Here is a 15,168-nt window from a genome sequence, read left to right on the forward strand (position 1 = left end):
TTTTTCAGTCATTCTCTACCTAATGCTTTAAGTGTCTTCAAAAGCTGTGAGTGATCTTCAGCTAGACTCCTTGGCATGAGAGTCAAGAGCCTTCTAATCTTGGAAGTCTTTTGTATTCTTGTTCAAGGAAGAGGACCTGGACTATCTGCCCCCCCATTTATGAAAATGGTGTCATTCCTGACAATCATATACATGATGCATTATTTTAATACAACTGCTGTGAAAAACCTCTGAGGAAAATTTGAAAAAATGGGATTAGTGTTGAGCTGAAAATAGTTAAAACAGACTTTTGCTGAAACTTAATACTTTAAGATAGAAATGTATCATTCTACATACAAGAAAGATTTGATTTTTTCTACTAAATTCTTGAAGAAGCTTTTGGAATATCTTTATTTGGGATCCTCTAAGAGACGAGACACTTTTCTGTTTGTGATGATTTAGGTATACCCACGGGAGATAAGCTATATGAAATTTTAGGTTGAGACCAGTTGTAGGAGTTTTGAGATGATTGATGACTGTATCTAAATAAGGCCAAAACATCCAGATGGGAATGGAGAGAAAATTTCTATTAGTCATGTACATGGTTTTTCAATATAATTCCAAAGAACCTGGATATTAAGAGTTGGAATTTTTAATTTAAATAAAACTGTATTTTGCTATGTTTTCTACTTTGAATATAATATTACTATAAAATAAATAACTCATATGATAATTCCCTATTATTCCCATATTCTATCAATAGCATGCTAAAATTGTAATAATTATTAGAAAGATAAAAATGTGAGTTAAATTTAAAATGCTTGAAAACAGTTTTTGTTTAGCCTGAGAGTAAAATGTTACCAGAAGAGTCACATAGAATAAATTGTCTTCCTGAATTCTAGTTTTTTATTTTTATAAAGTGAAAATCAGAAAATCATTTATTATACACATTTTTATATGGCTTTGTGTTTTTAAAATTTAGGTATGTGTCTTGTGCCCTGGGCTGTCCATATGAAGGAAGTATCGCACCACAAAAAGTGACAGAAGTAAGATATACCTCTCCTTTTTTGGTTTAATGATACAGTGATATTTATTATATTATTTTTATTATTATTAATTACTGAATCACCACAAACCTTTCATGACTGAGTTTCAGTCATACAATGATATATAATATTTTTAAGTGGAAAGTTAACCATTAGGTTTTCCTTAATGGTTATTGTATCTGTACAACAAAGACTAAATAAAGCTGAAATGGGAGATTATCCCCAAAGGTATATTTGACCACTTAAGGGATCAAATTTAACCCTGCCGACATGTTTATTGACTATAACTGTTAAATAATAACAGTTGAGCCTTATCACTTGAGAGCCCATCGATTTTGCTTTTCTTTGCTGTTTTGGGGTCACAGCTGGCATTTCTTAGGGATCACTCTTAGCATGCAGGGGCACTATGCAGTGTTGAGGTTTGAGCTGGTGGTGCCCACCTGCACAGACAGTGCCTTTATACCTGTGCTCTCTCTCTGTTTAACCCCATATTGGCTATTTTGCTTTCAAGTGGCCAGAACAGGGAACGACATTCCCACTTTGTGCAATCTACCTATTTTTTTTCCTTCTTGAGTTTGCACTTATCTGGAGAATATAATAATTCCTTATTTTTCCCTTTGAATATCTTTATGCTGATGTACCATTATATCTATTTTCAAGTACTATTATTTCTAAGTAGTTTCTAGAAAGGCTGAAATCTGATAAATTAAAAATCTAATAGAAATTATAAGTTTAATTAGAAATCTAAGAAAAATAGATTACAGTCACACAAAACATACAACAGTTGGTGTTTTTATCTAGGACAGACTCCATATGATTATGGTGGTTCCAATGGGCCACTTCATGTCATCTAAAAATATTGTCTATTACACTATCTGGGTTTTTTATGTGTCTGGAGTATCAGCAACACTCTATGTCACACCAAGATAAAATTGCCTAACACTGCATTCTTAGGTCCTACCTCTATCATCGAGGTCCACTGACTCTGTAGTCATTAATGCAACCTTAGTGTAGTTCATTTTCTTTTTCTTTTCTTTTCTTTTCTTTTCTTTTCTTTTCTTTTCTTTTCTTTTCTTTTCTTTTCTTTTCTTTTCTTTTCTTTTCTTTTCTTTTCTTTTCTTTTCTTTTCTTTTTTTTCTTTTTTAGGTTACACACGGTATTGCACAGGTGTTACTCTTGACTCTGAACTCAGAAATTGCTCCTGGCGGTGCTTGGGGGACCATATGGGATGCTGGGGATTCAACCCAAGTTGGCCACATGCAAGGCAAATGCCCTACCCACTGTGCTATTGCTCCAGCCCCTGCAGTCCACTTTCAACTTCTAGAACCTGTTTATTGATGCCAGTGGATACAGAATGTTCCATTCATGATGCATTATTAGACTCGTTCAAAAAATCATTTATATAGATGATATATTAGCTGAAACTTATATTTGACTGTTAATTTTGATAGTTATTATTATGGCAATCACACAATGAATATGGAATTTTTATAAAATAAAAATTAAGCAAGAAGAATTTTCAGTTTTGGTGAAATCGATCCTTTTATATCAATTCATTATAACTTTTGATGTCTACTGCATATTTTTCTTTTCTTTTTTACTTTCTTATTTTTTTTGGTTTTCGGGTCACACCTGGCGATGCACAGGGGTTACTCCTGGCTCTGCACTCAGGAATCACCCCTAGCAGTACTCAGAGGACCATATGGGATGCTGGGAATCAAACCCGGGTCAGCTGCGTGCAAGGCAAACGCCCTACCCGCTGTGCTATAGCTCCAGCCCCATCTACTGCATATTTTTCAAAGGTGATGTTTTTATACTACAGATAGAAGCATGTAATAATAACTCAGCTCAAAATGTGTAGCTACTTTACCTGCATGGAGCTCTTCTAACACTGTGTTATTAATGTGTATGCACAATTTTATAGTCTTTAAAAATGGAGTGGAACAACTTCAGGTTACATTAATCATGGGTCCACCAGCATCTATTTATTAAATCCTCACTTTTCTGCCTTTTGTCTCATGTCATGTCCGGGAAAAAAAACATATTAACCCTCAGGCTCTCTGTTCCAGCGCTGACATGCCTTTGGAATTGCTGGAGAAAATCATATTACAGGCAAATTGAAAGCATTAGGAATTTGTGGCTTGTCTGATGTCCTAGCTTGGGTGCCAGTTGTCAGAGTTGTCGTCCTATGGTGACTAGGTTCCCTTGGTACATTCACAGGGAATGACCATCTGCCCAAATGATGGACGAAGGAGCAGGTTACTGTGGAGGCTGGAAACCAGTGCAGTTTATTTAAATCAATCAGGAGTATTATAGAAAAATCCTGAAGGATTTGGCCAGCAGTTACATATAGATGTGGTTGAACATTAACATAACCAATGAACAGATGTAAAGTCCCTCTTTCAGGAGAAATTCTTCTGGGATATCCACCCAAGGACTGAATCCGCCCAAGGCTCCAGCACTTTAGATTCCTACCAGGAGATCCACCCAGAGCTGGAATTCCATCTAAGGGCATATTGCTTTCTCCTTTCCTTTCCTGGTAATCCATTTAAACAATCATATTAAATTGCTTCTTAATAATGTTTTGAGTCATTTTGTATAAACACAGTAAGAGATATAGACTTTTATCTATTCCCTATATTAAGCGTAAAATGGTCTCTCTGGACTCATGGTAAATGGTGCCTTCTCCTGGGGCCATCTCACTATACTTCCCAGACTACAGTCCTCAGGTCGGACTATTTTTTCCTAATCCCAATAGGGTCCTTATTCAATTTATTTTATTTGGGTCATGACAGAATTTGTTCCATGGCTGCGCTCTTAACTTATTGTACTTCTTATGGCTCTTAGGCTGGCATATGTCAAAGCCAGGGTAGCTGATGGCTCACCCCAGGTCGTCCCAAGCTCCTCAGTTGAACCCTCTTTTTGGGGTGTTAGGAACTAAAGTCCTAAATGTGGTTTAAGACAAATAAATATGATGCATGGCCAGGAGTAAGTATTTTTCAGAGTCAATTAATTCCAATATTACAAAGGCATAGCATTAACTCTCTTCCTGTGGCTATATACAAAAAGGATCACTTGTATCACTTGTCATCCCATTGATCTTCAATTTGCTCGAGCGGGCACCAGTAATGTCTCCATTCATCCCTGTCACATGTTAGTGTAGCCCAATGATATCTGCTCACTCCAGGAACAGGAACAGGAAGAGCCTCAAACTGTTCACTCAGGTATTTAATGAAGAAGTCTGACCATCTCATTGGTGGCGGCCACGCGGTCTTTTGACATCCGGTGGAATCCAGTTGGTAATAGCTCTAGTCCAGTGGTCGTCTCTGAATCACATTACATGTCCGGCACATCTGATTTTTGATGCCTTGGCAAACGAGACAGCGTCTCTGATTCTTGACCGTTGATGGAGGACGGAACCCTGGATTCCTTCTCTCACTTGAGTGAAACGTGATACTCCAAGCATAGCTCTTTCTATTCCTCTTTGGGATAAAACCCGAATATTCTCATCCTGCTTTCTTAGGGCCCGGGTCTCTGCGGCATATGTTAGTGCAGGAAGAATGGTGGAGTCAAAAAGATGTGCCCGGAGCTAAAGATTCTTCGTTTTCTTAACCACTTCTTCGATGCTCTTGACGGCATTCCATGATGAACTGCACAGGAGGATGAACTTCCTCCTGTGCAGTTCTGGCACCAAGTCATTCCATGTTGAGTTCTCGACCCAGGTACACATAGCTACTGCATTCGGAGATGGTCGTTCTGTTGAGAGCAAATGGAATGCCAGGAACTAGTTTGTTTTTTATAAACATTGTTTTGATGAGATTCAGTTGCAGTCCAATCTATCCACACTCATGGTCGAAGTTTGCCAGCATTTGTGCTGCTTAGTTAATGTTTGGTATAATGAGAACGATGACATCAGTGGAGTGGAGGTGGTGTAATTGCCGACCGTCTATCTTCACTCCCATTCCTTTCCAGTCCAGTCATTGCATGATGTTCTCGAGGGTGGCACTGAAGAGTTTCAGTGAAATGGTATCACCCTGCTGAACCCCTCTCTTTACATCAATGATCACTTCCTTATAGAATGGTGAGATCCTGGTGGTGAATCCGTAATACAGCTCGAGGAGGATCTTGATGTATTGAGTTTGAAGGCCCTGTTTGGCTAGGGCTTCTATGACTGCTTCAGTCTCAACAAAATCAAAGGCCTTCTTTAAATCGATGAACGTTAGACAGAGTGGCATCTTGAACCCTTGTGAAAAAGGATTGATACAAAAAGGCTGTTGCTCTAAAATAAAAAAAAATGTGCAAAAAATCATAAAGGAAAGAGAAAAGCAACATTTTACTTCCAAGTACAAAATCTAGAACTATCAGGAGGCTTGACTTTTCAAGTGTCTGATTTGGAGATATTTATGACTAACAGATAGGGGAGAAAAACACACAGAAGAGGTTAAAGAGAAACAGGATTGGGTATGCTGGACGGAATCGGGTGTGCCCCCAGGAGCACTGGACTGGGTGTATTTCAATTACCCTAAGATTCACGCAGGAGGGGGAAGGACAACTCAGTGTCAAGTCTCAGATGCCTGGAACTATAATCCAACAGTGACTAGTGTCCTTAGATGGAACTTTTGTGCTATTATGTGATCGATTCACATTTACTTTCTGAATTGATGATTTCAAACTTTGTTAGTTCTCTTCAAGTCTTTACATCTTCCCTCATTTTCTTCACTGTATACCCCATTGCTCAGAATTTTTCCTATTGGCTCTTGAACACTTTCAAGCCTCTTCCATGTGAAAGCATCTGTTTTAAATTCATCTTCACCCTCTCTTTATTGGCTACCTCTGTCCTACAACTTCTTCAAATGGCCATACAAAGTCGCTTAAATTCCCTTGTATATCACCAGCCTGACCCCATATTCCAGACAGCATTTAGAGCACTGTTTCTCAAGCTCTCTCTGACTTAGGCCCCCTCCCAACCTTGTTTGCTTTCTGTAACTCCCCAGTCCCCTTCCTGCTGGTTCACCCTTAGTCTCGACCATCTTATACAATTCTTTTCTGTGCCTCCTTTTGAGTATCTTGTATACCCTCAGGGAGAACATATGACCCCCAATTGAGAAATGCTGGTCTTGACTACCCTCTTCTAAAATTTCCTGCTTATTGCCAAACTGGGTTCAATCCCTGGCAACACCTATGATCCTCTGAGCCCTGCCAGCAGATCCCTGAATGCATAGCCAAGAGTGAACCCTAAGCACATCTAAGTGTGGCCCCAAATTAAAAAAAAATTAAAAATCCCTCTTTCATAAGATTATGAAATGGAACTACATAATGAAAAGCAAAATAATATTCTCTTCTTTTTTGACTTTTTAGCAGATTTTGGTTTCAAAATCCTTCCTGATTCCTTTGTATTCCTTTGAACTCACACTTCTAGTTTTCCATTAACTGGTTGGGTTTATTTTAGTCTCATCTTCTCTGCCAGGAAGGGATTTCATCACTTACGGGGCAATGGTGAGGATAAGCATTGGACTTTCTCTAGCTAATTTCCATCTAGTTACTATTCATGTTGGGATGATGTAATGCCAATTTCCTTCCAACTTATTTCTGATACTATTATTTCCTTTCTTTTCTGTAACATAAATCTGATTATAACATTATTATCCAAAGTTCTGCCATCACTTACTACTGAGTGTATGAAAAAATTCCTTAACAAAATCATCAGTTTGATTCGTGGGCAAAATTCCTTCTGCTCTGCTTCAGACCTACCTGTACAGCTTTATGTATTTTTATTCTGAACTGAAATTTGTTTTTTTGTCAGTCACTCTATTGTTCACATTTCATTCTTTTTCTCCTGCATGGCAAGATTTTTCAACTTGTTCGTTTAGAGGTCAGACAGATGGAACAGAGATTTCGGCACCATTTTTTGCACACAGCCAACCTGGCATGACCTCTGGTACCACACATTGTCCCCAAGAATATTTGACCCTGGAGCACTGAGCCAGCAGTAAGCCCTGAGAACCATACCAGATGTGGCCTCCAGGCCCAGGAATTTGTTAACCTTCCTTTAAGCCTTTGCACTAGCCTTCGCATTTCTGTTGCACCTGGAGCCTAGTCCACAGATCCTTCCTTCTCATCCTTTTCAACAAGTCCCGCTACTTTATCATGAACTGTCACTGAGCCCTTCATGCTTCACAGAATTAGATCAATTTCCTTTGCGGCATACTTTTATAATCCTGTGTCTTTATTCCAAACTTCTTATTGTTGCTTGTATTTGCACAATACTGAGTGGAACTGATTAAGAATTGTCCTCACTTGACTTCAGATGTTGTGACAGTATAAGCTGTTTCAATATTAGCATAACATTAACTCTCAGCACACACTTCTCAATAGGCCCTGAAGAAACACATACCAGCTGAATTAATGAGTTACTGTGTATGAATCTTTATATAACATATTTTATAAATTTGTCTACATTCTTTGCTTGTAAACAACCAAACATGACTAGCACAAGTGGCAGCTGAGACTTAAATTCAGAGCTGTCTGATGCCAGCACCAATATCCTCAACATGTGAATGTTTTCTCCTGCAAATTCACATTGCTCTTTGAAAGTCACTTTAGCTATTGGGCTTGAAGTGGATTTGCAATTGATTTCATATAAATGCATCTGTTCTTTTTTTAACAGAAAAAGATTGATTACAAATCCACTACAGATTACAAAGCTACTTCCGGGTGGAACTGAAACAAGTATTGAGTACTCATCACCCAATCTAATGCCTTGGCAAATATTACTCCATATGTAAATCCTTATGTTTCTATTTGTTTCAAGGTTAAGAAACAAGGGTCAAAGCAAAGGAGGTGGGTAGGGGTTTGCCTTGCATGCCATCAACATGGGTTCAGTCTCCAGCACCCCATCTGGTCCCCCAAGGCTCATGAGGAGAAGTCCCTAAGTGCAGAGCTAGGAGTAAACATTGAACATGGTAGGGTGTGGACCTCCTCAAAATGTTAATATAAACCCTTCACAAATAAAATTGTGCCTCATAATTTCATAATTCAATAAAAATAGGCAAGCCCCTAATAAAAAACAGCAGTGGGAAATGGTAATTACAACAATGCCATTTAAGTTTTATATAATGCTTACTACCTAAAGAGAAGGGAACAGTGACTAGGAAACTAAACTATGTTTTTCACTGGAGAAGCAACTGATCTTAGTTGTGATTTTTTTACCTTTAGAAGCACTTCCCAGGGAACATCTTCCTTTGAGTGTATGATTCCTTGTCTTACTAGCACTTCACTTTTTCCCTACAGGTGTCTAAGAGACTGTATGGCATGGGCTGTTATGAGATATCTCTGGGGGACACAATAGGAGTTGGCACTCCAGGAAGCATGAAGAGAATGCTGGAAAGTGTCATGAAAGAAATCCCTCCAAGGGCTCTTGCCGTACACTGTCATGACACCTATGGACAAGCCTTAGTGAACATCCTAACGGCCCTTCAGGTATTTCATACTACCTGTTTTCATGTAATGGTGTGCCTCATTATTTGTAACATGCATAGAGCTTCTCTGAGTGACGTGTATGGATCATGATGAGTATGGTGTCTGAACACTGCCTGCCACATGAGAAGCACTAAAGAAACATGTGTAAATATGAATTAGGGCAATGGAACCTCACCACAGCTACTTTGTTTTGATAAAAAACAAAACAAAATGCCAAAAACCTGTAGTTGTTCTTTCTAAAGTATACATTAGAAAAAAGAGCCATGGCAGCTTTTCTCACCAACTCTTATACTCTCAACCATACAATTTAATCAAGATATGATGGCAGTTTAGGGGGAGTGCAAAGCATGATAATAGTAGAATATACTGTCATAATCACATAAATAATGGTCTTTTTGATAATTTGGTGCTCTGTGATTAAAAAAAAAAGATATGGTACAGAAATATAGGCTATTCCGCTTCAGATGTTTTCCTGATGTTGGCAAGCATATTTGTAAAAGGCCCTGGTTTTTATCAAGTATATTCAGTTAGAGCTTTCCAAACTTATTTGGCCTACTTTCTCCTTTTCAGAAAAAGAAATTCCTCATGGTTCTGCTGTAAATCTACCTTCCAAGTAGAAACTGCCCTCAACTGACCTGAGGACAGTACCCTTTGCTCCCCTGAATCGTTCCAACACCCTAAAGGGGGGAAGTATCATCTTTATTGGAAAACATCATAGTAGATGATCATCAAAATGAATGGCTATATGAAGTGCAAGAATTAGAAATTTTACTATGTCAGTTATTTTGTATTTCAAGTATTGATGCATATATATGCATATATATCATATATTTATCAATTAAGGGTATTGTTTTAACATCAACATTACTTTCTGAAACTCAGCCCAAAATAGATTCATTTGATGTTATTATAACCCAAACTCTTGACAACTAAAGATAATGCTGTATGAAAGCTTTTTGGTGAAGCTGAAAATCAATAAGTAAAGCTTAATGTCACAGTCCTAAAGTGAACAGTTGCTTGGCAGAAGTTGAAAAGCAACTTGAAGATCAAGCCCCACATGGGCGTGTTTCGACTCTGTAACATATGTGCCCAGATCCTTATTTATCCTCTGGAAGCAGGCAGGGAACATTGCATTGAATTAGAGACAAGAGAAAATGATATCCCATGGACTTCTGAGCGTGGGAATTTTTACAATTTTTCTTTCCTAGGCATTTTAGTTTCTAAAACAATAGAGAAAAGAGACATCCCTTCAGGGTTCTGTGTTCAGCTGCAAAGGTAACTTACTAAGCCTTCTTCACCAGCCGGCTCCAAAGCTTGCTTGGCTGGTTTTTGTTGCTGTTTAATTTCTCTCCCTCTTATTTCATGGTAACCCTTTGAGTTATACTATATATTTTTGGCAAATTAATTACATAATGAATGAATGACAGTTTATTTCTTTGGGATAAGGGATTTATTGTAAAATCTGGGAGTAGTGAAGGAAGTTTCTGGATGCTGTTTGGCTTGCACAGTGTCTCCAAATGCATAAGTGTAGGGTATTGTTCATATCCCATTCTGATTTTAAGTGTTAAGGAAATACAATTTAAAATCCTACCTAGGTAATAAGAGGAATCTGATCTCAGTAAGGTGCGTAAAGTATAAAGAGAGGGATTAAATAGATGAAGGGCCATTTGGATAAAAGATCTAAAAAGAGGAAAAATTGAAGGAAGACTAATATATTTAGGGGAGAAACTGAGGTTTATAACATTGATAAACTGGTTGAATTGCAAGCTTTCTGTTTACAGAGAGGTGAGGACTGAAATTCTGGGTTATTTGCCCATCCTCAGAATAGCTATGGAAGAGGGAAGGAGACAACCTGGGCTCAAAAGAGAGAAGATGCATGCATGAGAACATATGTGAGATAGAGAGCACCCAAATTTCAGATACTCAACAAAGAACCAACAAAAGTTGGACTTTTGTTGGAAGGGGGAGGCAACTATATGCTCCTTAATGCATTTGATTACAGATAGAAGAGAAACACAATGTCTCCTCTGTATATAATATTTTACTTATAGGCACGGTAGAACCTGGCAAGCTACCCATGGCGTATTTGATATGCCAAAAACAGTAACAACAAGTCTCACAATGGAGAAGTTACTGGTGCCCACTCGAGCAAATTGATGAACAATGGGACAACAATGTTACAGTACAGTGCTACCCTTTTATGGATTGGGGATTCAAATTTACATTGTCTATAGAATTGAAGGACCATGCAGATATATTTTGATCAAATGGTGTGCATATCAAGAATAGGTATCTTTTCTTTTAATGTATATTTAAAAATTAATTTATTATGGTACCATGAGATAAAAAGTCATTCATAGTTGAGTTTCAGGCAAAGAATTTTCCAACACTAATCTTACACCCAGTGTCTGCTTCCTTCCACTAATCTCTCTGGGTTTTCTCTACCATTCTAGCCCTCTTTTTGACATTCTAAACTTTATTGTTATAGTTTGGATCTCATACAGTTTTTGTTATCTCTGAAGTTTAGATATATATGTATAAATCTGTTCTGAAGGAAAATGCCTTTAGATTAAACTGAATACTTTGGTATGTGTGTAGAAAGAGGTTGTTTTTCAGCAGCTTCTGTTACGGTTACTAGGAAGAGTGTAAACAAGCTTGTATAAAGGTGTTTTCTGATGTGTATAATAGTACTTCCTATGTGCATATACATATACATATACCTATATGCATATGAAGAGGTTTGAAGCAAGACACAGGAGCCCTGGGAACCCAATTATATACTTCTAGCTTGATTTTATATTTCCATGGAGTTTAATACTTAGTAATGGAGTAAAAAATATAAAGAATAGAGTATCAGAGATAATTGTGTACCTGGTGAAGCAAATGGAAATGAATTATTCAGGAACTGATCAGAGCAGACTCCCACGGAAGCTGAAAGTTACAATTGTGAGTTTTTTTCTTTTTTGCCTCTGTATTTATAGTTTGATAATCCCATATAGCAACAGAAGAAAGGAATGCACACTATAGGTCTCTTCCTACATGGTGCCATACCTGCTGCATCCTTGCTAGCACACCCAACAGCGTCCATGCAAACTCCGTACTAATTAGCCTTCTTCTTTTCTCCATTTCTCTCTAATAACAGCAGCAGCAGCAACAACAACAAAAAAACCAGATTTACCTTTTGTATTGGGGCAGGAGGGGGTTCTTAGAAGAAACTGCCAGTGTTTAAATCGAAGGGAAATCAGAGACAATCTCCCGGATCTTAAGCAGAGCTAACCTTGGCTTCAGGAAGCAATGACCATACTTCACTTTTTAAAAGGAACCTTTGAAGTGGCTTCTAGTAAAATTGGTGTTGGATGTGGAGTGGATGCCATTTGCTTTAATTTAGGGGTTGAGAAATAGTTTACAGTATTCCAGACTGGAAGTTAATATTAAGGCAAGTAGACATGTAATAAATGGAAACTTGGCCACAATAGTAGGAAATAGAAATGGAGTTATAAATGGAACATCCCCTTCTGTATGGAAAGCACACGAAGCATGCCGTACAGGGATCTTTCTTGGGACCCCAGTTTTTATTATATTCTATTTTTATTACTTAAACATATGCCTGTATGGCCGTAGACCAGTGTAGTCAAGAATACATAACTATTATAAGTTAACAGAGAAATTATTCTCAAAATGTAGTTTCCTATGTGAAATATTTGTCAACTTCAAAAGAAAAAAGAAAATGAGGTTGAGAAATGTACAACAGTTTACGGGGAGAAGGACAGAGAAGGGATAAAGGCAAGGGAAAGGAAGATGAGAAAGAAATGTAATGGGGAAGCAGGGCCGGGGGCTGTGGGGAGCGATATGGCTGCATGTAGACAGACTCGACAACACTGGAAGGAAAGGAGAAAGCCTGAACCACAGCCGCTGAGCTGCACCCTGTGCCCTTCAGGTACCAGGGTGGGCGTGCAGGGGAGAGGGCGGGGCAGGGGGCACTGGTGGAGGGGAGTGACACTACTGGGTTGGCGTTGAAACTGTTTGCCTAAGACTCAACTGCTGATAACTTTCTTCTTTCATTAAATCAAAACTTTAAAAGTAAAACACATTAATAATGGGGAAATGTGCATATTCAGTACAGCTTTTTAAATTTTTATATAAAACTTGAGCCCTGCCTTCGTGATGCGTGTCCCTGAGTACTGAGTAAGACATCAGCTAACAAACAGCTTCATCTGCTTCATACCAGGCTCTCTTTTCTCCAAATGATTCTGTGTCTTCATAGTTGGTAAAAAAAAACAGAATAAAACAAATTATATCCAGGACTGCAAAATTAGCGGTGCCACATTAATTGGCAGCATAGAAACAGAGAACTGGAAGTATTCAGTTCTCTCCTAAAGAAATACTAGTGTGCTTTATTCCTCTTAGTAGATATTTAATGTGCTTTGCCTCATAATATTTTCCATATGTTTATTATTCTCTTAAAAAGACAGATTTACCTAGTTTTTATTACTATCTTAAAAAATTTTTATTGAATCACCGTGAGATAGTTACAAGCTTTCATGTTTGGTTACAATCTCACAATGATCAAACACCCATCCCTCCACCAGTGCACATTCCCCACCACCAATATAACTGGTATACGCCCCCTCCCCTTTCCCACCCTCCCCTGCCTCCATGGCAGACAATATTTCCCATACTCTCTCTCTAATTTTGGGCATTATGGCTTGCAACACAGACACTGAGAGGTTATCATGTTTGACCCATAATCTACTTTCAGCACACATCTCCCATCCCAACTGGTTCCTCCAGCCATCATTTTCCTAGTGATCCCCTCTCTATTCTATCTGCCTTTTCCTCTCCACTCATGAAGCAGGCTTCCAGCTATGGGCAAACCTCCTGGCCCTTGTATCTTCTGTCCTTGGGTGTCAGCCTCATGTGATGTTATTCTATACTCCAAAAATGAGTGCAATCCTCCTATTCTGTCCCTCTCTGACTCATTTCACTTAGAATGGTACTCTCCATGTCTACCATTTATAAGCAAATTTCATGATTTCATCTCTCCTAACAGCTGCATAGTATTCCATTATGTAGATGAACCAAAGTTTCTTTAACCAGCCATCTGTTCTAGGGCACTTGGGTTGTTTCCAGATTTTGGCTATTGTGAACATTGCTGCAATGAACATATAGGTACAGGTGTCATTTCTACTGTGCTGGGTTTGTTTTTATGGGTTACACACAGTAATTCTCAGGACTTACTCCTTACTCTGTGTGAGGCTCAAGGAACCATTTGGATTGCCTGGAATTGAACCCATTTCAGCAGTGTGCAAAGGAAGCACCCTGTCCACTGCACTGTTATTCTGGCCCATCATTTATTTATCAAAGATATTTTCTCTGTCACTGATTGTAGATGTTATACTTGTCAAAGTTTCTAATCAATACTTCTTCAAAAAAACTTTAAAAAAATTAATAATTTTTATTTAGGTTCTGTGATTTATAGGTGCAGTTCCGTCTATACTAGATTCTCCGTTATACAATATACCAACAGCAACAAATGCCACCAATAGTGTCAGCCTTCTTCTACCAGTGTCTGCAGTTTCACCTCTTCTGAATTCATTTTTAATTTATAAAGTTTTTCATAATAATTCATTACATTTAATATTCAAACACCAATCCCACCACTATTGCACCTTCCCACCACCATATTTCAAATGTTTTCACCCCAAATTCCAAAATGTGAGCCACAAAGCAGAACCAAAACTATTGATTTCGTATTGCTTGTTATGAATAATCTGCTAAAAATGGTCCAATAAAGTTTCCTTAGGGGGAAGTGTGTGAAGATCATTATATTTCATCCTGAAGCCATTAAGCCCTTCTATAATAGATTACTAATATGTTTGTTACACCCCTCAAATGTTGTGTGCTACTCTTAGTACATCAGTGTGTAGAGTATGAGAGGTACCCAGGAATTCTGAAATTTAGAATATGATGATAGAACAGATTCACTTGTGGGTGAGGCCTATGGTGCTCTCTGAGAGCTTTGTTTCTGAGTCTCTGGATCTTGGCTATTAATGAGATTACATGGCACTGGGGGAAGTTTGTCGGTGTGACTGCCAAGCTACTGGAAAACTGGAGAGGTGGGGAGAGGAGGCCAGTCCCATTTGGAGTGAGCCGGGAGATCTCAGTCATGGGTCCCGCATACCCGGGTTTTACTGCAGATTCCCTTGTGGGCGAGGCTCATCTAAGCCTGTGGAGAGCAGGACAGGCCCATTTTTTTAAAAAATTATTTTTTAATTAGTGAGTGACAGTGAGGGTACAGTTACAGATTCACACATTTGTTATTCCCTCATACAATGTTTGAGAGCCCATCCCTCCACCAGTGTCCATTCTCCACCACCCATGAACCCAGTATCCCTCCCACCTCCCCAGTCCATCCCCCCACCCCACCCCGCCTCTGTGGAGGGGCATTCCAATTTGATATCTCTCTCTCCTTTTGGGTGTTGTGGTTTGAAATAGGGATATTGAGTGGTCATCCTGTTCAGTCTCTAGTCCATTTTCAGCACTCATCTCCTTTCCCGTGCAGGATCTCCAATCACATATTACTTGGTGTTCTCCTCTCTATCTGGGATGACTTTCCCCCAGCGTGTGAGGCCAGCTTCCAAGCTATGGAGCCAACCTCCTGGTG

At 38.7% G+C, this 15,168-nt stretch overlaps 1 protein-coding gene across 1 annotated transcript in view; it reads left to right on the forward strand.

The window, feature by feature from the left end:
* LOC101548692 (3-hydroxy-3-methylglutaryl-CoA lyase, cytoplasmic) overlaps window positions 1-15,168 on the forward strand; it is a 121,481-nt gene that overhangs the window by 12,379 nt on the left and 93,934 nt on the right. Inside the window, exons 3-4 of the mRNA XM_004615811.3 lie at window positions 962-1,025; window positions 8,316-8,504. Of these exons, the coding sequence (XP_004615868.3) occupies window positions 962-1,025; window positions 8,316-8,504 (253 nt within the window). The remainder of the gene's footprint in view (window positions 1-961; window positions 1,026-8,315; window positions 8,505-15,168) is intronic.

Source organism: Sorex araneus, chromosome X, assembly GCF_027595985.1.
Source record: "Sorex araneus isolate mSorAra2 chromosome X, mSorAra2.pri, whole genome shotgun sequence".
NCBI lineage: Eukaryota > Metazoa > Chordata > Mammalia > Eulipotyphla > Soricidae > Sorex > Sorex araneus.